This window comes from Temnothorax nylanderi, unplaced genomic scaffold (assembly GCF_030848795.1).
Source record: "Temnothorax nylanderi isolate EJ_2023f unplaced genomic scaffold, tnyl_v1.0 TNYL_tig0305_pilon, whole genome shotgun sequence".
Classification (NCBI taxonomy): domain Eukaryota; kingdom Metazoa; phylum Arthropoda; class Insecta; order Hymenoptera; family Formicidae; genus Temnothorax; species Temnothorax nylanderi.
Window position 1 is genome coordinate 18,767 of NW_027249367.1, and position 26,084 is coordinate 44,850.

The 26,084-nt window shown below is 35.6% G+C and overlaps 4 protein-coding genes and 1 pseudogene across 4 annotated transcripts; 2 read left to right on the forward strand and 3 right to left on the reverse strand.

Moving 5' to 3' along the window:
• Positions 1–370: 370 nt before the first annotated feature.
• Positions 371–6,964, forward strand: LOC139780913 (THO complex subunit 1-like; annotated as a pseudogene).
• Positions 4,015–16,302, reverse strand: LOC139780908 (isovaleryl-CoA dehydrogenase, mitochondrial-like). Its single transcript, XM_071719654.1, has 9 exons — positions 16,164–16,302; positions 15,822–16,041; positions 6,634–6,723; positions 6,261–6,482; positions 5,532–5,859; positions 5,218–5,311; positions 4,788–4,878; positions 4,535–4,703; positions 4,015–4,379 (listed from the first exon to the last, which is right to left on the reverse strand). The coding sequence occupies exons 2-9, from the start codon at positions 15,951–15,953 to the stop codon at positions 4,246–4,248; spliced, it is 1,260 nt and encodes a 419-aa protein (XP_071575755.1). The 5' UTR covers positions 15,954–16,041; positions 16,164–16,302; the 3' UTR covers positions 4,015–4,245.
• On the reverse strand, positions 7,438–12,302 carry LOC139780909 (uncharacterized). The gene has a single exon (XM_071719655.1). It carries the CDS (start codon positions 10,079–10,081, stop codon positions 8,864–8,866), a length of 1,218 nt encoding a protein of 405 aa, XP_071575756.1. The 5' UTR covers positions 10,082–12,302; the 3' UTR covers positions 7,438–8,863.
• Positions 16,303–18,275: 1,973 nt separating the features above from the next.
• Rpiii128 (RNA polymerase III subunit RpIII128) lies at positions 18,276–22,998 on the forward strand. Its single transcript, XM_071719653.1, has 9 exons — positions 18,276–18,447; positions 18,752–18,906; positions 18,986–19,162; positions 19,250–20,727; positions 20,856–21,448; positions 21,512–21,764; positions 21,840–22,004; positions 22,079–22,209; positions 22,548–22,998. The coding sequence occupies exons 1-9, from the start codon at positions 18,442–18,444 to the stop codon at positions 22,929–22,931; spliced, it is 3,342 nt and encodes a 1,113-aa protein (XP_071575754.1). The 5' UTR covers positions 18,276–18,441; the 3' UTR covers positions 22,932–22,998.
• A 27-nt stretch (positions 22,999–23,025) lies between these two features.
• Positions 23,026–25,707, reverse strand: Pdxk (pyridoxal kinase). Its single transcript, XM_071719656.1, has 7 exons — positions 25,480–25,707; positions 24,928–25,027; positions 24,703–24,846; positions 24,288–24,408; positions 24,007–24,149; positions 23,755–23,934; positions 23,026–23,687 (listed from the first exon to the last, which is right to left on the reverse strand). The coding sequence occupies exons 1-7, from the start codon at positions 25,570–25,572 to the stop codon at positions 23,578–23,580; spliced, it is 891 nt and encodes a 296-aa protein (XP_071575757.1). The 5' UTR covers positions 25,573–25,707; the 3' UTR covers positions 23,026–23,577.
• Positions 25,708–26,084: the final 377 nt, after the last annotated feature.

Sequence of the window (26,084 nt, forward strand, 5' to 3'; positions counted from 1 at the left end):
AACCAACATTTTTCCCAGAGAATAAACAAAACTTTTGTAACATTTAAAATAAAATCTTTTCGCAGAAATAATAATTTTAATATCAACTTTAATATCATTATGAAGTAGGAATAATGTAATTTCATACATGAAAAATGTTATAGCTCGATTGAACACATCACGCGTCACATACAGAATGATTCTTAATTATTTAATATCGATATCAATTTCTCTCTTTTTAAGACATTTCTCCCTTTTAAACAAAAAGTTAAGCAAAAGTTAGCTTCTTATACTAATATATTGGAAAGTAAACTAGAAACAAGAATATCACTCTTAATATATATGTTTTTCATACTCTTTTTTAAATATAGATGTTAACTATAAAAATCTAATAATTTTTTTATTACACCAGAATAGTGTTTTATCGACAGTTGGAAAATGAACGTGCCTATGTAGTACGAACTGTGGCACAAGAATCGTGCCCGGAACTCGTAACTTAACCTCCCTGCTGTCACAGATCCTTAAAAGAAAGACGAAAATGCCTAAACCGGATAGCCGAAAATAATTTTCAATAAAAATAATAGAACCTGTGATAACACGGCTATAGAAAATCATGGCGATGTTCGAAGTGTTGAGGAAGGACTATAGCGTAAGTATAACGTTTGGAGTAAATAAGCATTAACTTTATTCATGAATTCTTGCTTGGAACTGCATTTACAAGGCATCTTATTTCTCCTTTAGGATTATCTGCAGCAGCATTTCAAGCTGTCGGACGTCTCGTTGTTTCAAAAGAAGTGCGTCGAACGTTGTGCGAATGACAGCGACAGAAAAGTGGCGATCGATCAGGCGCTGCGAGACTCGTTGCTGGTCGTACTGACGGAAAACGCTTCGGGCAACGTGCGCTCCCTCGAATTGTACATCACGTTCTGTATAGAGCTATGCAAGAAGGATCTCGCGACGGCGAGTATGCCAGTGATGCTACTGGGCGATATCTTCGACTCGATGATGCTGGACAGATGCGAACAGTTGTTTACCTTCGTGGAGAACAACGTCACCGTGTGGAAGGAAGATCTGTTTTTCACTGCCTGCAAGAATAACTTGTTGAGAATGTGCAATGACTTACTGAGGAGATTGTCGCGTTAGCAACAAACGGTATTTTGTGGCAGAATTCTACTGTTTCTCGCAAAGTTCTTTCCTTTCTCCGAGAGATCCGACTTGAATATCGTTAGCGAATTCAATCTGGAAAATCACACGGAATTTGGCTTGGAAAAAGCAGAAGAATACAACTTGGAGCAGATAACGAAGGACGACGACAAGTCAGAAAACAAGATACCAATTGATTATAATTTGTACAGAAAGTTTTGGGCTCTACAAGACTTCTTCAGAAATCCGAATCAGTGTTATAATAAAATGCACTGGAAGGTGTTTTCAGCTGTGAGTTTTAATTTTCTTTAAACCATAGGCCTGTTTGTTTTCGCTGCACTTCTACTAGTTCACAAGCCTCATACCTTTGAATTAACAAATTATTCGGCAATTAGTGACACGCCTCTGAATAGTTATAAAAATGTTTGTTTTTCAAAGCTTCCTTGCCAGTGGCTATGAGACAAGGTCTGCTTTCCTTAAATTAAATGTCTCGTGATGTGTACGTTATCGAATCACTATGATGTTTGTTACTTTTAAGTGAGACACACGAACTCAAGCCGGATCAAGTGGAATGGGTGAAGACCACTACTGACCAAGTTTATACTCTACTGACCGAAACACCGCCCGATGGCCCCACGTTTGCGGAGACCGTGAAGAACATCTTGAAACGCGAGGAGCATTGGAATGCATGGAAAAATGAAGGTTGCCCACCGTTTAAACGACCGGCATCGGATGTTACTGACGAGGAGCCACGAAAACCGAGGAGACCGAGACGACGTATCGGTGATGTAATTAGGGACGCGCAAGCGGTTGGAAAATATCATATGGGAAAGTAAATATCTTTTACAAATGAAAAAAATAATTAATATTTACGTATAAGATCGAATAATTAAATTTTATTATTTTTTAATAGCCCAGAACTCACTAAATTATGGAATTTATGTCCAAATAATCTCGAAGCATGCAAATCTAAGGATAGAGATTTTCTTCCATCCTTAGAAACGTATTTTGAAGATGCTATAATGGAATTGGATCCTGCTGCGATGGTCGATGATAAGTATAAGTAAGCGTTATTGTTTGTGAAATCTTTCGTTGTGATTATTAATGTATTAGTCTATTGTTCCTGGAAAACGGATTGTAATTCATCTCATAAATTATGTAACCATCTCATTCTCCTTCTCCTTTATTCACAACCTTCAATTTCCCAAAAAAATCAACCCCCTTATAAACCGAAATAATACATAGGACAAAGATCGGGATCCGCCAATTATATCGACTGCTCTCTTATAAAGACACGCATCATTCCTCATGATAGTTATTAATAATAATGCGATAATTTTGTACTTACAGGAAGGTGAACGACGGTAACTTTGGTTGGAGAGCGTTAAGACTGTTAGCGAGACGAAGCCCGCACTTCTTTGTTCATGGCAATTATCCTATAAATAAATTGCCTGAGTACCTTGAGACAATGATTAAGAAAATTGCCAGATGGAATTATTACATGAAAAATAGTTACATTAAGAATTGAAACATGTATATATATATATATATATATATATATATATTGTGTACACTTATTCAAATGACACTTGTCATTTCCAACTTTAGTAATATTTTATATTGTGTCAGTTGCGTTTGTTACATTGTTGCAAAAATGTTGAGTTTCAAAGAGTTCGTTTCTTTCCTCTCAGTTATTTAACTTACCTTAAATTTCGTATCTCACAGCATTGTCGGATAGTATGCTGCACACTTCTCACAGTCTGTAGTCTAGGTATAGCACTCAAAATAGTGAATATATATATGGTTACTGATAAAAAAAAGTACTGTTACGAAATAATTTTCGGCTATAATTTATATATTTGTGATTATTGCGAATTGAAATATGAACGTTGGTAATATGCTCTCGATTGTTGCGATCTTACTCCTTCGGTAGGTCACCACAGACTAACAATGTCGTGGGTAACGGATTTCATAATAAACACAGAATGTCAATAGTCGATATAATACTAGTCTCGGTTTGCAAGAAATCTCACTCTCTCCTCTCTCACACGCGTGTCGCTTTTTCTTGTCACATAATATCCTTGGGTTTTTCGTTACAATACGAATACTGAATATGGTTATTCGAATTTGACTTTACACATTCTTAAAATTTTGAAAGCAAAATTATATTACAATTATTTTATATTAAAATGTATTTATCTTTTTAAATATTTACATTATTTATGATATTCATATCATAGGATGTTTGGTAATAACTGTATCACTTCTCGTTGATAGGTAGAGCGAGTAAAATTGAACAGAATAGTTCTCTATCGATTTTCTCAATATAATTAATGAGAAATATTCAAACGATTTAATAACAATATATTCCAATGAATATTCCATGCGGGTGTTTTGTGTTTTGTATTATCTGATATTTTTTATATGCACGATGTAAATAAATTTTAGATAAGTTTAATAGTTAATCAATTCTATCAATATTTAAATTTAATTTATATTTGTAATTTATATTTATATTCATTTTTCTTATCAAAATAATGTTTGATGCAATAAAGAGGTAATAATATCGATCAAAATAAATCGCATAATGTTTAATTCTAATTTAATTGTGTATTCGAGGGAGAAAGAGAACGCGTGTAGGACTTAAATTAGCAACCTATAGCGCGAAAGGTTAGTCAATCGCTCTAATGACTCACTTTACCTTAATTTATACGATCATTAACGCATATCGCCAATATGCGATATGCCCGGCATTGGCGGTCGACGATAATGAATCACCGGTTAATTACGCATTGCAGGGCGAACTCAAAAAGAGAGAGAGAAAAAGGAGGGACCATCGGAATTAGTTTGGTACATCCGGGAGTTCGTGGGAACTAAAGACAACAGCGTTCCTTTCGCGTATAAAACATATTTAATGTATAAAACCTCTCGCTTACTCCTATCAAGTGCAATAAAGACTCAAAACAATATAATAAAATAATAAACTAATTATACTAATAAAAAAATAATAATAATTCATTTTTAATAGAAATGAGAGATAGATAAACAGAGTCTATTTTACCATTTGAAAGAATGTTCTTATGGGCATTCATGTATGATATATACTACGAAGAGCTCGTTGTTTTATAGATATTCTTCGGTGATCGCTCGGCTGATGACTATACGTCGTATCTCATTGCTGCCCGCACCGATCTCGTAGATCTTCGCATCTCGCAGCAATCTTCCCGTCGCGTAATCATTGATGTACCCGTTGCCACCTGTCGAGAGATTATCCTTAAATAAATATCGCTAAACGTCTAAAAATTTCTCCATCAGTAAGTTCGATCTTATATATCCACTACGTCTGTTCTTTTATAAATAATTTACAAGTACTATACTATTAAGTACTATACTATGTCGATAATAGATTTACCAAGTATCTGTATTGCGTCCGACGCTGCTTTCATTGCGTTCTCGGCGGAGAAGAGGAGCACCGCGGCGCAATCCTTGCGATTTATGTGACCGGCGTCGCAGGACCTCGCGACAGAGTACAAGTAGCTCCTGCTCGCGCTCAGAGCCGTGTACATATCAGCTATCTTCCCCTGAAACGTGATTAGAATTGGACGACATCAATTGGAGATCGTAAAAATTTTTCAAATAAACAGAGAGTTGGAGTCTTGTTTTACCTGTATTAACTGGAATTGCGCGAGATATTCGCCGAATTGCTTTCTCGAATGCGCGTACTCAAAGGCGATGTCGCAACAAGCTTGCAAAATTCTAAAATTTACGTTCAAATCGCACACAGTGAAATATAGACACGCTCATTTGTGAATAAAACCTAAACATTTATTTGTCGATAATCTGACGAAAATAAGTTTTTAATATTGAAGTTTCTGTCGCACTGTAATACACGTCAAAATGTAAAAATTATATATATATATAATACGCAACATAATGGATTTTCAAGAAATATAATTTTTATTTCATTGATCGTAAAAGATGCATCTGACAATCTTGATAAAACCTCCTTTAACGCGCAAAAAACAACGCGGAAAAACTATAGAACCTCAAGTGCAATTTTATGTTATATCATTCATTGTTTTCCTGAGAACTTACCCCACGGGTCCACTGGATAATACTAATCGTTCCAAATCCAGTCCGCTGAAGAGCACATAAATACCTTTGTTAACTTCTCCTAAAACGTTCGCGGCTATAACAGAAATTAACAATTTTTTTAGACAAGGAACTTTTATATAAGAAACGAAAGGATAATAATTGATTTCAATCGATTGATAAAGTTAATAGACTTAATAAAATGTTTAAAATTTCTTAAATTTCCTACTCTCTTATATTTCTTTTCATATACATATCTCTTAATCTTGATAGTAAGATCTTTGTCTCTTCCAGGTTTCTTCAAGCGCCGGACTTACCTGGCACTTTGCAGTCCTCGAAAATCAGTTCACCCGTATTCGAGCCGCGCATTCCAAGCTTGTCCAGCTTTTGCGCCGTGCTGAAGCCTTCCGTGCCGCGCTCGACGATAAAGGCGGTGATACCGTGCTGCGGTTTATCCGCGTTCGGATCCGTTCTCGCGTAGACGACCAGCGTGTCCGCGTCCGGGCCATTGGTGATCCAGAACTTGTTGCCGTTCAACACGTAGTGGTCACCCTTCCTCTCGGCCCGCAGCTTCATGGAGGCGACGTCGGACCCGGAACCCGCCTCCGACATCGCCAACGCGCCCATGTGTTCGCCACTGCACAGCTATAGGATGTCTCGTATAATACGAATAATTTATTTATATAATCGATGATTGCACAAGCGACATGAGTGCAATTCCATCGATGGAGACATCAAAGGCGCTTTTTTATCTTCGTGAGAAAGCTAATTCATATAATTAGAAATACCCAATCTACTTTTATAATTGTAATTACAATTTATTCGAATTTATTCACCGGAATATTTATTTACTGAAATATTATATATGTATATTCTTTTTAATACAAGACTTCAAAGATTTAATGTTAGGCCTGTGTGTCTGACATGAATTCAGAAAGCTTCTATTTATAATTTATATAACTGTAGATATGCATCATAAATTTACATTTACAATTTAAATTATAATTTAAGATTCTCTGAGAGATGTAACGTTCGGGGCGAGTTACCTTAGGCAAGTACTTGCGCTTCTGTTCCTCCGTGCCGTTTCGGTGGATCTGATTGACGCAGAGATTCGAATGTGCACCATAACTGAGCCCGATAGCAGCCGATGCTCTGCTTATTTCCTCCATGATAACTATATGATCGAGATACGTGCCTCCTGTGCCACCATACTCCGGCTTCACCGTTGGACCCAAAAGGCCTAGTTTACCCAACTCCCTCCAAAATGTCTGTATCCGTATAATTTGTTTTTTAAATAGGATTGTCGATTAGAACGTCGAAATTGGGACGCAAAATCGAATTCAGTTCATTGCAGTTCGCGATTTCCTTGAATTTCTTTTTTGCACTAAGATCGTTTTTCACGATGCATAGAACACTTACCCTCAATTCGTCGAAATTATTTTTCTTATCGATCTCAGCGGCCTTGGGCGCCAGCTCCTTTTGTGCGAAATTGAAAACGAGCGAACGAAGCTGAAGAAAGAACAACAGATTGCTAATAATTGCTATTAATAATTACGTGTCAATTTTCAGCTTTTTCGTGCGAAAGAGACACGATAAAATATCAAAAGCTCGCTAAAGTAACAAATATTAAAAATTTGATATATTTGTTATCGTTATTTATTACATTTTATTATATTTTAATAAGAAAAAAACTGCCTTATAAATATAAACTTTGAGATGCTATTATAATAAAGACTATATTTATCATTAATCGTTGTGTTAATTAAAAAAAGCGAAAAAACGATATATTACATTTATATGTTCTCTTATTGGCTATCGACTGCGTTACAGAGGAAATTGATTAACCAATGAGTCCAATGACATTCACACACACACACACACACACTGCACACACATCTGCATGGGGAATTTTAGTGACTTTTAGTTGCCTCTATGGGCTTCGGCAGAACGTACAGCTTTTCTATTCATCGCTGCACGCTCATTGGATATCGCGCGTCGTGCACGATGTTATCGCGCGCGCTGGTCTGTTGAATATTAAGTATGAAAAAAATTGGAAGACGTAAAAGAAAACGCAAAAATGACTGTTTTCACTCAAAAATTCATAACTGTTATATTTTAACTCTTCCATTTTTTAGTACCATTTTCGTGCTGTAGGGGGGCTTAAATTAAAGTTGAACTAGACTGGGGCGTTTAATACCCCACAGTGCCAGCTAAGGGTTAATATCGTTTTTGAATAATTTTTTATTCATTTTTGATAATTTCCAATACTTGTCAATATTTATAGTATTTTATTAATAGTCTGGAAGCTATTGATAAAATCTTCTATGACATATTAATGTCTTATAATTGACATACTATTTATACCTATATATAGTATTAGGTTTCATGTTACTTGATATTTTTCGTAAAATATCTTTTGTTTCTTCTGTAAGAAAGAAATGATCGTTACACAATTCCAGTTTTGTTATCAAAGAAACTTGCAAAAAATTATAGTTTTATCGAACGCAAGATCACTAGCTGTAGGTAACAAATAATAAGTCTACGTTACTATTGTAACTTTACAACTATTATCATGATCGATTATGTATAAAGTACATTTCTAATGCAAAAGTAATGTAAAATTCTGCTGTAAAATCTGCTGTAAATATCACATTCTTGCATCAACAATATAAATTATTCTCAAACGAGCACTGATAAGTATTAAAAGTACAACATGTAGAAAAGGCAAATTTTAAAAGTAAAATATTTATTAACCATTGTTAGCGCATACATAAGAATATTTAAGTCGCTTGTAAAATACTGTCTACACTGTTAAAAAGATGAAATTTAAACCAATACCTTGTGTGTTAAATAACATTTTGTTATTTTTAACTACCATGTATGTCGAGATTTATTACTTTAACACAAAACAGTATTACTTTGACTCGATTGGTTAATTTAGTTAAATTAACGACATATTGAGTAAGAGCAGTGGCGACCTATAGGAATTGTTAAAAATGATTCAAATTGAGTATAATTTGACACTACGAATTTAATAGTGTAGACAGCACACATGTCTAAAAGACGTCGTAAAGATGCTTTAAGACTTTTTTTTAGACACATATGTGTAAATGACTGTCCAGGTGTCTAGCTTAAGCTTTAAAATTTTACAAAGGCGTTAATGAGGCAAAGGAAAGTTTATATAAACGGATATAAATCTGCTATATCAAGATATTTTTATGTAAATTTTAATTATTATTAAAATAAGATGTACATTTATTGTTTATGTTTTTGTTGGTTATACGCGTTTGCATTACTTCCTTTGAATTGAATATTATTGCAATATCAAAGTTTTTAACTATGATAGACAATTTTATCCGTAATATATCGCACGAGACACTATAAAGTCGAACGTGATTCAATATATTTCGCCTCTAATTACACCTGCAATTCGGTCTTTGTATGATAATTTAACTACTATTTCTCGTATAGAAATGACAACGAGAGAGAGACAACAATATTTATAAAATAAATCCTTTGCTTTTAATATAATTACGAATCTATATTACCTGATCACCTGATCACTTAAAAATCTTTCGACATATATACTTCATAGTTACTAATCGATATAAATTGTATCTTATATGCATTTTATGTGAATTATCTCACATTATAAAATATGTTTCAAGCAGCCAAGATCTCTCAGATGCAGCAATATATCAGCAAGTATTTTACATACTTCGTCTCCGCCGACATATTTTTGCTTGTTTGCACTTCTCAAAAAGCCTAGACTAATTGTGTCTTGTACTATCGTTTCTGATTTGAGATATCCCAACATTGCCGGTAAAAAATGGGATGCGACTATAAAACCGAAGAGAGCGCCCCTCCTAAACTCGTCCAACAGAGCGTTATATGAATATTTCTCAATGTCTTGAACGCCAGCGTCCAGCAAATACTCCATCAGCGCGTCGTGATAAGCCCGCATGATGTCGAAAAATTTCTCTCGTATCTCTTCATTCGAGCAACAGTTGCATAGATACGTGGAGAGATCGACGACGGGCGTCGAATATCTAATAAGCGCGAAATCGATCAGCATCGCGCGATATTGTCCACCCTCATCCGCCTTAAAGAGAATGTTGCTCAATAGAAAGTCGCCGTGGCACATCGTGGCCAGAGGTTCAAGCGGCTTTATTATCTTCATCATTTCGTCAAACGCGTTCGTAAGGAAGGCTTCCATCCTGTCGCAAAAAGCTGCATCGTGGCCTTGTCTGCGGAGATATTCCAGCGATCGCGTCGCCTTAACATTGAAATTAACTTCGAACACGTTTCCTTTCACGTATCTAGACTCTTGCAGTCGCGCCACGACGTCGAAGAACTTTACCCGCTGCAGTTCCTTCATGACGTACCCTTTACCGTGAAATCGTCCTAACTCGCGCATCACCGCCAACGTGTACTCGAAAGGAGCGTTGTGCGGGTATGAGCAAGAATGATATCCTCGTTCGTTAACGTTCTCCAGCGCGATCACAAAATCGGTGGGCGACCGTTTTTCGGCGTAGTAACATCTTGCGTAAAAATGCCTCTCGTTCGGTTGGACGTACGTTCGATAGAACAGAATCTCGTTGTCAAATTGAAGATCGATGCGACTTATGTGGATGAAGTTCTTCATCTTCATGGGTCTCTTTAGCACCATAGACAATTCCTCGTTCTGATCGTTTGCTTTATTCTTAAACTGCAGACGTACGTAATACATGGTTGTCATTATAAAGTTGATAGATTTGGAGATTTCGTATCGAGCTTTGTCAACGTCCAATCCAAGAATCTCGATGATCCTCGCCATCACCTGGTCGAGCCATCTTTGAGAATCTTCGACGTGAGAGTCGTGGGACATTTTCTTTGAATATGCGATTCGCGTGTAAATTAATGATAAAATAATTTGGATTGTTGATCTAGGAGAGTTTGTTGCCTCGACAGCTCAACAAGTACTAACATATAGTGGTTTCCCGTAAAAAGAAAATTGACATGAAGAGTGGGAGATTGATATTAATGCATATCATAATGTATCAAAAATAATTGAGCCATATCAATACAATACGCAAATACAATGTCAAAAGATAGTGCACGTGCCTATTATCAGCTGTTCACTACATATTCAAAATACTATGACGGACTGTGGCGATAAAGTCACGAGCATGCGTCAAATGCTTGAAATCGTCTCCGTAAAACGACTGACAAAAACCATCGATTGAACCATCCATTTATTTTTTGACTGGTTTAAATCACAATTGCGTTAATATATATCATTTTTTAGTTAACTCTTAATATGTCTATTTATGGTTTAGGAACACGTAGTGTAATGATAATTAACAATTAAATTAATATAATATATAAAATAATAATATTTAGCAGTATAATCATAGTAACTTATAATCATTATCACAGAGCTAATTGATGGTATTCCGCACGTTTTTCTATTTTTTAATTGTAACTATATATTAAGGAATAAATGGAAGCGTATCGATATTTACACTGTTCAACAAAAAAAAGTTTTCAAGCACAAGGACGAGAGTAATAAAATGTTTTCCGTAACTCAGAAGTGTTCGGCGAGAGGGATGAAAGGGGGAATCCTACAAGTGGTGGGCATAGGGAGAAAAACGGGAGGAGCCGATATTTCTAGTAAGCGGGAGGGGGGGGTGAGAGGAAAATCTCTGCGGCTTTTCAGAAGCGGAGGGGTTTCGTGGGGTACTCTGCGACGTCACATCGAGTGATAAAAGAAACTGTGGTAGTGTGTAACACTCAATGTCATCAATGTCATCATCATTATCATGATAGTTTTTGCAGCAGAGCCATTTTCAAGGTTTTGCGAAAATTGTCATATCCGGCGATAGAGATCGGGCCGTGTGCAACATAGATATAAATTATATGTTGCACATTATAAATAACATGTAATCTTAATGATTAATTGCTCTTTTTTATCAATCTGCATATAAAAAATCCGAGTTCTAGTCATTATCATCATGGTATTTATAATACGGATAGTTTTTGCAGCGTCAGTCATTGTCAAGGTTTTACAGAAATCGTCATATCCAGTGACAGAGATCGAGTGCAACATTCACAACTGCTTCCTGTTGAGATCAATAGTCCTAATATATAAAACCTACAGCAAGAACCGAGAAGTGTTGTTGAAATCAAATAACTCATCGAAAGTGCGGTATCCAAAGTTTGAAGTATAAGGTCATCAAGATAGAGAACATTAAGAACTGTAAGTAAAGGGCAACGTAAAAAGAAATCTATTCGCTTCAATCACTCAGATGCAGATGAAGATAAAGAAAGGAACAATGATGAAAAAAATTGTAGGTCCAGTTGTAAGAATAGGTTGAAAGTTTATGATAGAAAAAAAGTAAATGCATTTATTAACGAAGAACAATCTGAAGACGATTTTAACGAACAGAACATAGATAAAGCTCTTCCGGCGTGGTCTGCAAAAATATAGAACTCCCAAAATAATACCAATAATTATTGTTAAATTTGTAACAAATAATAATCAAAACGATGCTAGAAACGTTGAGTTTTTATTTTCTTTTTTGTACTTTAATCCTAAAACATACACATATCTTTTTTAATTTGAATTTCAGTGATGCAGAAAACTGGCTGTGAATTATTTAGAAAACATTCTAAAATATATCAGCATCTGAAAGTGAAAATAGTGGTTCTGAAGAGGCGTTGAATATGAACAGGAGCACAGAAAATGATACTGTATTAAATATGCCGGAGAGAATTGACGGTAAAGTTCTTTTCTTTTTACTGTAAACATTATACAAATTGATAATGTAATTTCACGTACAAATACGTTTTTAAAAATTCAATATCTTTGTCATATTTTATTAAAGATATAAAAAATATGTTATTTAGAAGGAGTATAATATTGCCATTAAAGAACATTCACTTCTCTCATATTTATCACTATAAAATCGATTGCGTATAGTGAACTACAAAGTAAAAAAAAGTGTAAAAATTAGAAACTTGCACATTATTGCATATTATTGCTTCCTTATCATTACAGATCGCTACCATTGCTCCTCTTCAGAGCCAGCTTGTTTTTAAATTACAGCAACATAATTATTATCATAAAATAGTATGACTTCCTCATAGAGGAAGCTTTATGAGCAAAATAAAATGATGAGGAAGCAATGTGCAAATTTCTAATTTGGAAGAAACATCGAAGGAAATAGATCTAATGGATCAGAAACTTGCACATTGCTTCCTCATCATTTTATTTCGCTCATAAAACTTCCTCTATAAGGAAGCTATACTATTTTATGTTAATAATTATGTTGCTGTAATTTAAAAACAAGCTGGCTCTGAACAGGAGCAATGGTACCATGATGGTAGCGATCTGATTTAATGATGAGGAAACGCAAGTTTCTAATTTGCACACTTTTTTTTACTAACCTTCCTTTAATGGTGCTCTATATAAGATTACATGCATAACTTATACACTTTTAAAGCAGAAATCGGTAATCCCTTCACCGACCCTCGCCAAATTCAATACCAATCTTCCTTTAACGATACTCTATATAAGATTAAAAAACGATTAATAGCTCAATATTTGCGGAAATTAGAGCAATCACGGAGATTTTTTTAAGACAAAAATCAGAAGCCTCTTCACCGATCTCCTCACCAAATTCAATACCAACCTTCCTTTAATGATACTTTATCCATTAAAAAAATCAAAAGAAACTTTTAATTTAAATAAAAATTTGACATTGTCTGAGAGAGAGAATTGATAGAGAGTCAGCTCTATCAAAATTGACAATTTTTCTCATTCTTTATTTATTAGCAATTTTTCTAACTCTATTATATTTTTCAGTCTTTTCTACCCCTATTTCATATATAATTTCCCGTATAAAAATTATTGGTGATTATAGTAATGAAAGGTATATTCATCCATATTTCTTTTTTATTTAATATATTGCATAATCGACACAATTGAAAGGATTTTGTCTTTCTTTACAGAAGTCGTTTTGGGACGTCACGTTGTGACAGAAGAAGAGCTGGATAAAATATCTGCGGAATGGTTCCGATTTGCAAAGTTATGGAAAAATCGAGAGGAAAAGAAGAATTGAAATTAAAAGTAGAACAAATATAGCCTGCTATGATATTCTCGTCCATTACTTTTAAGTTTACTACACATTTTTAAATGCGTTACATATTTTATTTGTGTTAAATGCCAATTAAAGGTTAAAAAAGTTTTTGCACAATTACTGCGCGCGTCAACTGGATCAAGTGAAGAACGATCTGAAGAAACATCTAGGAATCGTAAGAAAAGTGAGAAAGTCTAGAAGTAAACCACTTACTCTAGTTCGAGTAAAATCCAGAATAATGGCTTATTAAAATTTCATTAAACTCTATATATTATATATTCAAGAAATCTAAATATATTCTTGGAATGTCATCGATTTTATTTATTAGAAAAAATCCAAAATACCCACCTTTTTAAAAAAAAATGTATGTATGACTGCGGATGATTTAAAGGAAAGTTCCGGGAGTTGGAGAGGGTTTTTCGCGAGCACCTGTTGACATCAGTGATAAGAGATGTCAATCCGTGCTTCCAAAAAAAAACGGTTGACGCTAAAAGCTGTCCCCAAACACATGATAATGACGACACCGAGTGTTATACATAGGGGGAGTCCGGGAGAGTTGAACCACGTTTTACTTAAAGGTCCATAAAATTTAGTGTAATTAATCTATTATAGATTTTTTTTATGTCAAAGTAAAGCTTTATTATATGGCTACAATTTGTGGATTTAATAATTTCAATACGTTTATAAACGTAAATGTTATATTAAATTTAAAAAAAAAACGAGATTTGGTTCATCTCTCCCCAAAGGGTGGGAGACATGACCTACCGTGTAGGGAGATTTGACCATATCCTATAAACTCATGGAAAAAAATAATAAAAACATTATTTAGACTTTAGTTTATTAAGAACTTACAAATTTGGACTTAAAATCACATTTCTAATGTTTTCATTGAGCTTTTTGAACAAAGAGCTCAATCCGAGCACGTTAAAACACGTTTGTCTCATTCACAGCCGAAACGCGCTGCCGAGCGCCATGTTGTCACGTGACATAGGCTGCGTTCAGGGAGCGCGCTATTAGCGCTATTTGCTTATTCTATCCTTGTTCTACACACGGGGTGCATTCGGGGAGCACGCTATTAGCACAATTATCGTCCAAAACTGTTCGAGGAGACGCTTTGTGGCGCTGTGATATACGATGATGACGTCACTGTAAAGGCAGCGTGACGTCATCACTCGCGCTATTTTCGCTATTATTTTCGAGGTGAGGCACGAAATGCTATTGGCACTTAGGCTGCGTTCGGAAAGCGCGCTATCGCTATCGCGCTATTGGCTCCTCGAACGAAGTTCATAGCGTTTGCGTTTATAGCGTTAATAGCGTCTCCCCGAATGCACCCATAGTAGTGGCGGATGACACGTATGTCGCGGCTTGACAACGGCGCTCTTGGCTCCTCTATGGTCAAGTCTCCCGGACTCCCCCTACACACTACCTCAATCAATCTCTCTTATCTTAATGTCGCGCAGGGTACCTTACGGAACCCCTACGTCCCATCAGACAAACTGCAGAGTACCTACTCTAAAATTGTCATTTTTCTGCAACTTTAATCACAACTTTAAAATTGTGACGTGATAGAGCAATTTATTGGTAAACGAAATCGCATTCGGAATCGTTTAAAAGACTACACACTAAAGTTATACTCTAGACTACACTAAAGTTATATCTCAATTTTCACTGTTCTCTTTAATGATCGATTTACAATTAAATAAAGATCGATAATGTTCGTATAATATCTTTTACATTTGTGCAGCATTTGATCGATAAAAAAAACTTTATTCGGCGAATTTAGTATCCTATTATAAACTTCTGAAATTAGAGTATAATATAACTATAGCTTTTATACCCCACGCGAATAATGTACTTACGTACAGTTAAGTTAATAGTATCTTAGGTCTGTTTTCTATTGCTAAACTAGTGCAGCCAGTTCAGCAATAGAAAACAAACCCTTTGTCAGAGAGACATATACTACGTTTACGCGAGCGTTACTTCTGTAGTAACTTAATTACGATAATTCACTCGTTTACACGGAATGAATTATCGTAAGTTACCACAAAGCCCCGTTTACGCGGAGAAATTATCGTAAGTTACTATAGAAGTAACGCTCGCGTAAACGTAGTAATAGTGATATGTGTTATAGCTAATCAATTTAATATTCTTCTTTAAAATCTTACGGAAAAGCGATAAATCGATTAGCTACCACGTCTCTTAATTCGATCCTGCCGCGCGTTAAAACGCATTTTGCAGATAAGAATGATGCAACATATATTGCTCAAATGTTTACGCGCGTGCGTTATATGGTTGGCAAATTCGTTTTGACGAGCCTCCATCGCCGTGATTGCGTACGGCGCACAGTGACGGACGCACTGGCGCGAGAGCCCCCGCGACATCGGATCCTACCGCGTCTAATGTGACCGGTCGAGACTCCACTATCGGCGATAAAGCCATCGACTCGCGTTGGCACGATCCAACGTCATCACGCGACTGGTTACTAACCTCTCGCTGTTCGTCGCTCAGCCCGAAGACGTTCTCGTCGATCTTGTAATAGCTCGATGCGCGGCACGCGCCGATTTTGCCGGCGCAATTCGCGAGCAACCGCGAAACAAATGTGCAGCGCGCCAGGAACATTCTGCTTCTTAATCTTCTTATCAATTGATATTGAGAATATTTCCGAGGAACAGCGATTTACACTCCGCTCACTGCCGAAAGGGGAACACTGGACATGAGAATTTTATATTACTTGTAAGAAAATTAATGGAATTCGCGTTTATTATATGCGGAAAATAATCTCGATTATCGAAAAAATCGAAGAAGATGAACTCGTGGATGAGATCTCACCGTTGAGAAAACTGCGTGAAAATGCTGACGATATGTATATACATTTATGACACTCGAACTGAGTGGGGACTTGAAGACAACCAACTGAACCAACCAATGATGTATTAATTATCATTATGATAACGCTCGCGCCATTATTATTTTTCTGTATTGCTTGGGCTGCGTTCGGAAACGTCACCCGGGTACACACGGGTATACTCTCTTCTCCTTCTAACTCGCTGAGATAGAAAGAGAAGGGAGTATACTCGTGTGCACTCGGGTGACGTTTTCGAACGCAGCCCTGCTCGACAGCATCAATAGAATCTCTCGAGGCTCAAGGCTTTCTTTTTCTTATATCAAATTGCATTAATATAGTGCAGTTAGTTACATATTATGATAACGAAATAAGGATTCAATTTTTGTACATATATAAAATTAATAATTTAAATATTCTGAGGTGTATGATTGTTAATTAACACAATTTAATATTTCCGCAGATCACTATTAATCGATGACTTGTGTACGCGAAAAAAGATTTTATTGTCGTTATTTATCTATTCATGAATAGACATAAAAGATCGCGCGCCAAAACAACATTCAATCCTGAACTTATTGTTAACGAAATTATACGAAGACTGTAATCTCGACTATATCATACACATATTGCTGTACGTACGATCGATAGATAGTATAGTGTGTAAACGGATAACGATACAATATATTTGCGTAACGTTTACGATTGCTCGAAATATTCCTTTACACGCGCTTTATAAATTCATAAATCTTACTATAATTTTTTATAATCTTTCATTTCATATCGATCTCTCTTCTCGATTTTTTTTTGTGCAAAAGATACGTACTTTTTCTTTATGAATGCATTAAAAAGTAATTAATATAATTTAATTTTTTTTATTTTAAGCGCAAATTCTAAAAAATAGAAATATATTAAATATATATACTTCATAACTTTTAAGTTATGAAGTAGGTATATATATTAAATATATTTCTCATACTATATATTATCTGATATTTTTTAAATAAATTTTAGATAAATTTAAGAGTTAATAAGTTCTATCAATATTTAAATTTAATTTATATTTGTAATTTATATTTATTTTTCTTATCAAAATAATGTTTAAATTTCCGTTGTTGATGCAATAAAGAGGTAATTAATTAATATCGATCAAAATAAATCGCATAATGTTTATTAATTCTACTTTAATTGTATATAATATAGAAATGTAAAAATGTGGAGCTAAAAAATTAGACAGCTTATATTTTGATTAATTTAGGACTGTAATAATTTTAGCAATATTATTGCAAAATTTTTTTAATTATAAACAATTGGAAAGATAAAGTTTTATGTGATTCAAGTTTTAAAGAGAAAAATAAATAACGCAGCGTGCATGTTTACATCAGAAATATTTTAAATATACATAACAACATGATAACTGTTGTATTAAAGATCTTATTCTCGACGATTGTGTATTGGGAGCTTTCCAGCAAGCGACACAAAGTCGACACAAGTGTCGTTTTGTCTTTGGGAGCTTTCCAGCAAGCGACACAAATCGACACAAGTATCGTTTTATCTTTGTTACTCATTGCCAAAAAAGAAAGATAGAACGATGCTTGTGTCGACTTGTATCGCTTGCTGGAAAGCTCCCTTTGTTAAGGCTCAGTCACAATGAGAAAAATAAGGAATAAGATAAAGGAATAAGGAATAAGGCATGTTGCATCTCACTTTAATGTACATGTACTTACTGAAGTGAGATGCGACATTCCCTTATTCCTTATTCCTTTATCTTTAATTCCTTATTTTTCTCATTGTGACTGAGCCCTTACTCATTGCCAAAAAAAGAAAGATAGAACGACGTTTGTGTCGACTTGTGTCGCTTGCTGGAAAGCTCCCATATTGTAGATAACGCGGAATAGAAAGAAATAGAAAAAATAGAAATTCATATAAGAACAATACTTACCCACTGGAAAGTTTCACAGACATGGCTACGTAGTTCAATGTCCACGTTTTGTAGATGTGGAGGCGTTATCGCCTCCGGCGGTCGATAAAGTCACTGGATTGTCTATCTAGTGACTTTAGCGATCGAACTAAATTAACGTTGCTAGCAGTGCCGAATAAGACTGACAGTGTTGACCAGTACCGGTTGCACGTTGCACGTTGTTTTGAGCTTCTCTCTTGAGCACGTGGACGACTTTGCCGAGTAGAGCTGAACTTGTAGAAGAGAATCAATATATTTATTAAATGTGACTTCCGTAATCGTAAGGAACGGAACGAACGAGAGAAATGGAGGTAAATGTATAACGCTTCGTTATTTTTAACTCATATACTGTACGTACATACACTCCGAAGCATAGGATTTTAATCCGTTCGAATGGATATTACATCCTTTTTCTTTTCTCTTTTTCCTTTTTTTCTTTTAATAATTGCTATTGGGTAAATTTGGCTTCTACGCCTCAAAGTATACAAAATGTATGAATTCTAGAAAGATTGATGATGTAATTACTATATGTTTACTTCTATGAGTCTTCACTTTTTTTCTCACGTGCTATGGATCTGCAAATAATTATTGTTAATTATTAAATATTATCATCAGGATAAATGGAAATTAGTGGCGGCATTTCTTCGGAGAAAAGGTTTAGTGAAGCAGCACATAGATTCCTTTAACTATTTCATCAATGAAGAGATAAAAAACATTGTTAAGGCAAATGAAAAGATTCAGAGTGACGAAGATCCACATTTTTATCTGAAGTAAGAGCAATGCCATATACAAGATGCCAAGATGCAATTGTATCATAGACTAAACAATTTTTGTTTTCTCATATTCCAGATATTTAAACATAGGAGTAGACATCCCTGAAGTTCCAGAAACTCCTACAGTAAATCGGCCAACCACGCCACACGAATGCCGTTTAAGAGATTTAAATTATTCTGCCTCAATTTCAGTGAACATTGAATATGTAAGAAATAACGAGCGAGTAATAAGGAAAAATGTGGTCATTGGAAAGTAAGAACAATGAGAATAGAACACAGAAATAGATATATAAAAATTATTAAGATATATACTTATACATACAATTCTAAATGTTCACAGGATGCCAATAATGTTGCGCAGTTCTAACTGTGTGTTAACTAAAAAGTCTGAGGCTGAATTAGCCAAAATGAATGAATGCCCGCTTGATCCTGGCGGTTATTTCATCATAAACGGCCAGGAAAAAGTTATATTGATACAGGAACAAATGATTAGGAACAGAATTATTTTAGAAGTAGACAGCAAAGACTGCGTTGTTGCGTCGTGCAACAGTTTTACCCACGACAAAAAGACCAAGACAAACGTTGTGGGTAAAGCTGGAAGATATTACTTAAGGCACAATATGTTCCAAGACGACATACTGATTACCGTCATTTTCAAAGCTATGGGCATAATAAGCGACTTGGAGATCATGCAAATGGTCGGAACGCAAGAAATATATTTGAACAAATTTGCAGCTAGCCTGGAGGATTGTCAAGAACTTGGCATCTTTTCGCAGAACCAAGCATTGAAATATCTCAATAACAAACGGCGACAGACGAGATTTCATTCCATTACAAAATTCCGTGTCACTGACGAGATGAAAGATTTATTAGCGACAAACATATTGTCCCACGTACCTGTTGTCGATTTCAGTTTTAGGCCGAAGGCGCTGTATCTCGCCTTGATGATCAGAAGAGTTATAAATGCGCAGTCTGATCGCAGTCTGATCGACGACAAGGATTATTATGGTAATAAACGTCTGGAACTGGCTGGTTCCCTTCTTGCTCTCATGTTTGAGGATCTGTTTAAAAGATTCAATTGGGAGCTCAGGCAGATTGCCAATAAGAATATTCCCAAGATAAAAGCAGCACCGTTTGATATAGCTAAACATATGAGACAAGATCTGATTACCAATGGACTGGCTTTCGCTATCTCATCGGGTAATTGGACAATCAAGAGATTTAGAATGGAGAGACACGGTGTGACGCAGGTGTTATCGAGACTTTCATACATCTCGGCGCTTGGTATGATGACGCGAGTCCATTCCCAATTCGAGAAAACCAGGAAGGTCTCTGGTCCGCGATCGTTGCAGGGCTCGCAATGGGGCATGTTGTGCCCGAACGATACACCGGAGGGAGAATCTTGTGGCTTGGTGAAGAATCTGGCTTTGATGGCTCACATCACTACGGAAGTGCCGGAGGAGCCGATAATAAAACTGATGCTTAATCTTGGTGTGGAGAACATTCACACTCTCGCTGGGGAAGAGCTAACTATGCCAAAAATATATACAGTTTTTGTGAATGGTATCATGGTAGGCATCGTGCAGAATTATCAGAGAGTGGTGCGTCAGTTCAGATTATTACGCAGGAAGGGATATATTAACAGTTTCGTATCGATACATGTCCAAAATCGACATAACTGCATTCAAGTCAGTTCCGACGGCGGGCGATTGTGCAGACCGTGCATCATCGTTAAGAATGGAAAATCTCTTGTTAAACAGAAACACATAGAGGATCTTAATCGAAATATCATAACATTTGATGATTTTATTTATTATGGTAAATAATTTACATTTGTTTTATTGCATATATATATATATATATATATGTATATATATATACATACATATACATACATATATACATATTTTCAGTTGTATAATTTTTCTGTCGTTTACTGCTTTTAGGATTGATTGAATATTTAGATGTAAACGAAGAAAATGATAGTTTAATCGCATGTACGGAATCTGAAATCAACGACGACACAACGCATCTGGAAATCGCAGAGTTCACGGTGTTGGGAGTGTGCGCAGGATTGATACCGTACCCTCATCACAATCAGAGCCCGAGAAATACTTATCAATGTGCCATGGGTAAACAGGCCATGGGGGTCATAGGATACAATCAACGTAACCGCATTGACACAGTGATGTACAATCTGGTATATCCGCAGAAACCTATAGTGAAAACTCGTGCGATCGACTTAATCAATTATGATAAATTGCCAGCCGGCGAAAATGCGATTGTCGCAGTGATGTCATATAGTGGATATGATATCGAGGATGCATTGGTTTTCAACAAAGCTTCCATTGATAGAGGATACGGGAGATGTATAGTGTATCGAAACGCGAAATGTACATTAAAGAAATATCCTAATCAAACGTACGACAGAATTATGGGGCCATCGATTGATGCTAATACTAAGAAACCTGTACCGAAGCATGAAATTCTTGACAGCGATGGGATTGTAGCGCCTGGTGAAATGGTGGAAAATAAGACTGTAAGTATCTCTTGTTTGAATGATGTTAAATATTTCATTTTATTTAATATTATTCATATGCAGATAATGGTGAACAAGTCAGTACCGGCGCCGAGTGAGAATATCGGCCCGGTGAGTTCTGGCAATGTACAAACGCAAACGGAATATCGGAACGCGGAAATCCAATTCAAAGGCTTGGTCCCAGCATATGTGGAAAAAGTTATGATATCTAGTAACGCGGAAGATGCCTTTTTAGTAAAGCTGTTACTGAGGCAAACTCGGAGACCGGAGATCGGTGATAAATTCAGTAGTCGCCACGGACAAAAGGGGGTTATAGGTATAATTATTTCGATATTTTCGCGTTATACACGATGTAAGAGAGACGTATTAATCTTCGATAATGTTTATTCAGGTTTAATCGTAGAGCAAGAAGATATGCCGTTTAATGATCAAGGCATGTGTCCCGACATAATTATGAACCCACATGGATTTCCTTCAAGAATGACTGTTGGTAAATTAATAGAGGTACTTGCAGGTAAAGCTGGTGTCGTGAATGGAAAATTCCAGGATGCAACAGGTACATCTTAAAAGATAACGACTGATCCCCATTTGATCAATTTAATCTTACTATCTATTTTCGTCTACTTTTAGCGTTCGGTGGCGCTAAAGTGGAAGACCTCTGCGAAGAGTTGGCGAAGAATGGCTACAACTATTTAGGTAAAGATTTCTTTTATAACGGCATGTCTGGAAGACCGCTGATGGGATACATTTACTCTGGACCAGTAAGTTTTTTTCTCTAGAATAAAAAAAATTAGTGTTAAGAAATTTATTTTAAAAAAGAAAAGTAAATATACAATTTTATTTTTTTTTATAAAGAGCAGATACATTGTTGAAAAGCGTAATTATGTTTTAAAAATTTTACTCATCTTAATTAAAATGATAACAGAATACTTTTATATAGTTATATTAAAATTTTCAAATTCTTTTATTTCCTAATAAAGTAAGGATTTATGCCTTTTCCCAGATAACTGATACAATTTATAACGTTTAACAATTGCAGATAACTAAATGAATAATATATTTTATGTTTCTCGTATGACATTTAAAATGTGATTTGTAGGTTTATTACCAAAAATTAAAACATATGGTGCAAGATAAGATGCACGCTCGTGCCAGGGGACCAAGAGTAGTCCTAACACGTCAACCAACAGAAGGGCGTTCTAGGGAAGGTGGTCTACGATTGGGTGAAATGGAGCGTGACTGTCTGATCGGTTATGGAGCTAGCATGTTATTAGTAGAGAGACTCATGATATCGAGTGATGCTTTTAAAGTCGACGTTTGTAACAAATGCGGCCTAATAGGGTACAATGGTTGGTGTCAGAGATGCAAATCAAGCTCTTCTGTCTCTACGATAATAATCCCTTATGCTTGTAAATTATTGTTCCAAGAGCTGCAATCCATGAATGTAGTACCTCGTTTGTCCCTGAAAGACTATTGTGACTGATTGTATATTATAATAGAAATAGAAATGTAATAAAAATGTAAATAAACATATTTCAATAATTTTAAAAGGATTTCAGATATATTAACAGTTTAAGTTCGGTTCACTGCATAGACACAGTGTTCAAGAGATTTCAGATTTATTTAAATACAGAGTAGAAACAATATTTGCCATGAACCTATTGCAGGTTACATATATAAATTAGTTTTATACATTTTGGAAGACGTACACGTTGGTCTTTGGGGTTTGATCATTGGAGAAACCTCCACATTATTGTAAATGCTATTTAACAAGTACTTATATAGTTTATACAGTAAGTAAATGGATTCTCAAAACCATTTACCATTTAATCTCTTTCGTTCACAACTCTCTCAACTCTTTAATTAAGCTCCTATAAACTGAGGCATGCGTAAATTGGAACCGAACCTGAAACCCACTGATTGCGAGTTGGCCGCTCCTATACCATGCCACGCGTCACATCTTAACAAGTGTTTAATTACTAAGATAACTTTACATAAACTATATATGCATATATAGTTTTATGTAACTGTACGTATATTCAAGAAAATTAACAAATATTATATATTTTTCTTTTAGTAAGCAACACTTAAGCATTTCTCTTAACTCCCCATAACATACTTTATGTATATTATAAAGATTCCGCAAGCAAACGAATTTCTGGATTTTCAATACTGTTTTTACTTTGTACGAGTCGTAATTCAATTCTTCTAGCCCGTTGTGCTTCGGTATCCGTATACACTGCAAATAATTGTGTGTGTTAACAATAATACTAAGGTATTTTTCTGCGTTAAATGTCATAAATCACCTTTAGAAAATTCATACGTATTAAGCAGCACGCTATACAGAGAATTTATAGTTTTTTCCATGGTGGCTTTCATGTCACTTTGCAAGTACACATGAGCAAGAAATAGTGCGGCAAAGAGATCTCCGGAACCCGTGAAAGTTGCTGGTATTTTAGGAATGTCTACTTTCATCAACGTGTTATCTGAGAAAAAAAAATGTAATGTAAATCCACGATTATTTCGAAGTTTGTCTTATCTTGCAATGCATGATCAACCTTTCGCGGTGCTCACTACTGCTGTTAGTTTGTCACTGAGCTCAGTCGACGATACAGCTACAGTTTTTGGTCCCTTCTGATGTAACTTTTTAATCGCATTTTGCAGTTCGTTCATATTAGTGACTTTTTCATCTGTAAGTAATCTGAAAGCATAAATAAAAGCAATTCATAAGTGATCACAAGGAGAATGATTCATTTCTAAAAATTATTGACAATTTATATAATTGCAATAATGATCAATGTATTGGAACATATGTTAAAATCAATAATATCATACGTACTCTAATTCAAACTGGTTTGGAGTTACTACATCCGCCAATGGCACTACCTCCTGTTTGTAAATTTCTTTCAATGCTTCTGGGACATACATCTTGCCATTGTCGCCCATAACGGGATCGCAAACTAATATTGAACAAGTATAATAAATATGATTCATAAAAAAGAATGTAATCGCATGAAAATTACTGTTGATTTAAAGCAGAAGTCCCCAAGCTTCTTTATCAAGATAGCCATATTGAAATTTTTGTAATAACCAGAGGGCCGGAGGATAAGTGTTATCTTTGAAAATCATATAAAAACAAAGTATCTTCATTTAAAAAATTTTTAATATTGTAACGTCGAAATTTCTTGGCGGACCGGATAAAACTTCCAGTGGGGGCCGTAGATTGGGTACTCCTAATCCAAAAGATAACGTACCGTATGTAAGATTTGGAATTTTGGCTTTTAGAGTTGTGACTAGTGACGCCACTCTTTTCAGGAAAGAAGCCGAACCGATGTATCCAGTTAGTAAGTGCGTATAATTGTCCAAGCCATTTTGCGCTAGGCCATCAACTAGGTCCTCTAAGGAAGTAATTGTAATTGAGAGATATCTCATTGCTACACGAGCATTATTGCATCATCTATTTCCCATTAAGGTCTTACCTAAATCTTTATCATTGAGTACTTGGCCTTTAAATGCTTTATAACCAGTATGATTGGACAATTGTACAGAGTTAATCGCATCAACCTCAAAGCCTAATAGCTAATGAAAAATTGATCTCTTAATTCACTTGGTGTTTCGTCAAGTATGTGAGATGTTTAGTCAATTGTTACTTATATATATACTAAAAATTGAAGCTAAATTCAAGCTAAATTCAAGCTGTTCTAGAGGCAGCAGATTATCGAAAACAAACCAGCATCGGCAAGAATTATATTTAAATCAAAAAATATCTCAGAATGATAAGATAAGTTAATGACTAATATAAGATAAGTCCGTCGTTGTATGTCTGGAATCTTATCTCTAATGTTCTATATGCCTTCGCGATGATCAATCATGATTGATCATGATCAACGCAAGAAGGAATCCATCGACGTCGGATTATCGAGGTTTCGTTGCTAAAAATTCGCGGATTGAAGAGGGGGGGGGGGGGGGGAGTAATGATCGACGTCGAGAGGAATTCAAGGATAGTCACGAGATCTCCACGTAGAAATCACCTGCAACGGAAAAGTAGCGCTCTTGTTGCCGACGTATCCTGATACTACGTGGCTCTGGATCGAGAGGATGCGCGGTGTCTTCGCGGAGCACATGATTGCAGATCAGTTGATTTACGCCTGCGGATACACTTCCCTCGTTGACACACTTGCCGCGATCCACGTCAGCTGGTTAAACTTGTGCAGCCGTGAGCCGGCACTTGCTGCTGCGCGCTACCGAATGACTCCAAGTGCTTGAAGTTGGCGGTATTGGCGGCTGGCGCTTATGCAACCTGTTTACCGAACAGTGCAGTGACCTGACGATAGCGGGCCCCAAATTCTCAGATTTCTAAAATAAGCTCTAAAATAAGCTCTTTATGACTGCACTACATTGTACTTTATTCACTTAAAATGAAATGGATATATGTATAACATATTGGAGAGAAAAAGTTGAAAAGTTCAGCTACAAAGAACAACCAAGAAAATCGTAGACATATTTTCTTATGTGTAACATCTATTTATTTCTTCAAAAAACATAATTTAATTACTATTAAAATTATTATGAAAGTATTTATATTATATTTATTAAATATTATGTAATATTATATGTGTTATATTTGTTTCATTTT

Coding starts and splice junctions, on each gene's coding strand:
- LOC139780908 (XM_071719654.1), bottom strand. CDS start 15,953: ATGTTCCTGGCGCGCTGCACATTTGTTTCGCGGTTGCTCGCGAATTGC. Junction 6,483..6,633: donor ATAATTTCGACGAATTGAGG/GTAAGTGTTCTA, acceptor ATACGGATACAG/ACATTTTGGAGGGAGTTGGG. Junction 4,380..4,534: donor GGACGCAATACAGATACTTG/GTAAATCTATTA, acceptor ATCTCTCGACAG/GTGGCAACGGGTACATCAAT.
- Pdxk (XM_071719656.1), bottom strand. CDS start 25,572: ATGTGCTCCGCGAAGACACCGCGCATCCTCTCGATCCAGAGCCACGTA. Junction 24,847..24,927: donor ACTCAATGATAAAGATTTAG/GTAAGACCTTAA, acceptor TTACTTCCTTAG/AGGACCTAGTTGATGGCCTA. Junction 24,150..24,287: donor CCAAACCAGTTTGAATTAGA/GTACGTATGATA, acceptor TTATGCTTTCAG/ATTACTTACAGATGAAAAAG.
- LOC139780909 (XM_071719655.1), bottom strand. CDS start 10,081: ATGTCCCACGACTCTCACGTCGAAGATTCTCAAAGATGGCTCGACCAG.
- Rpiii128 (XM_071719653.1), top strand. Junction 18,907..18,985: donor GATCCACATTTTTATCTGAA/GTAAGAGCAATG, acceptor CTCATATTCCAG/ATATTTAAACATAGGAGTAG. Junction 21,449..21,511: donor AAATGGTGGAAAATAAGACT/GTAAGTATCTCT, acceptor ATTCATATGCAG/ATAATGGTGAACAAGTCAGT.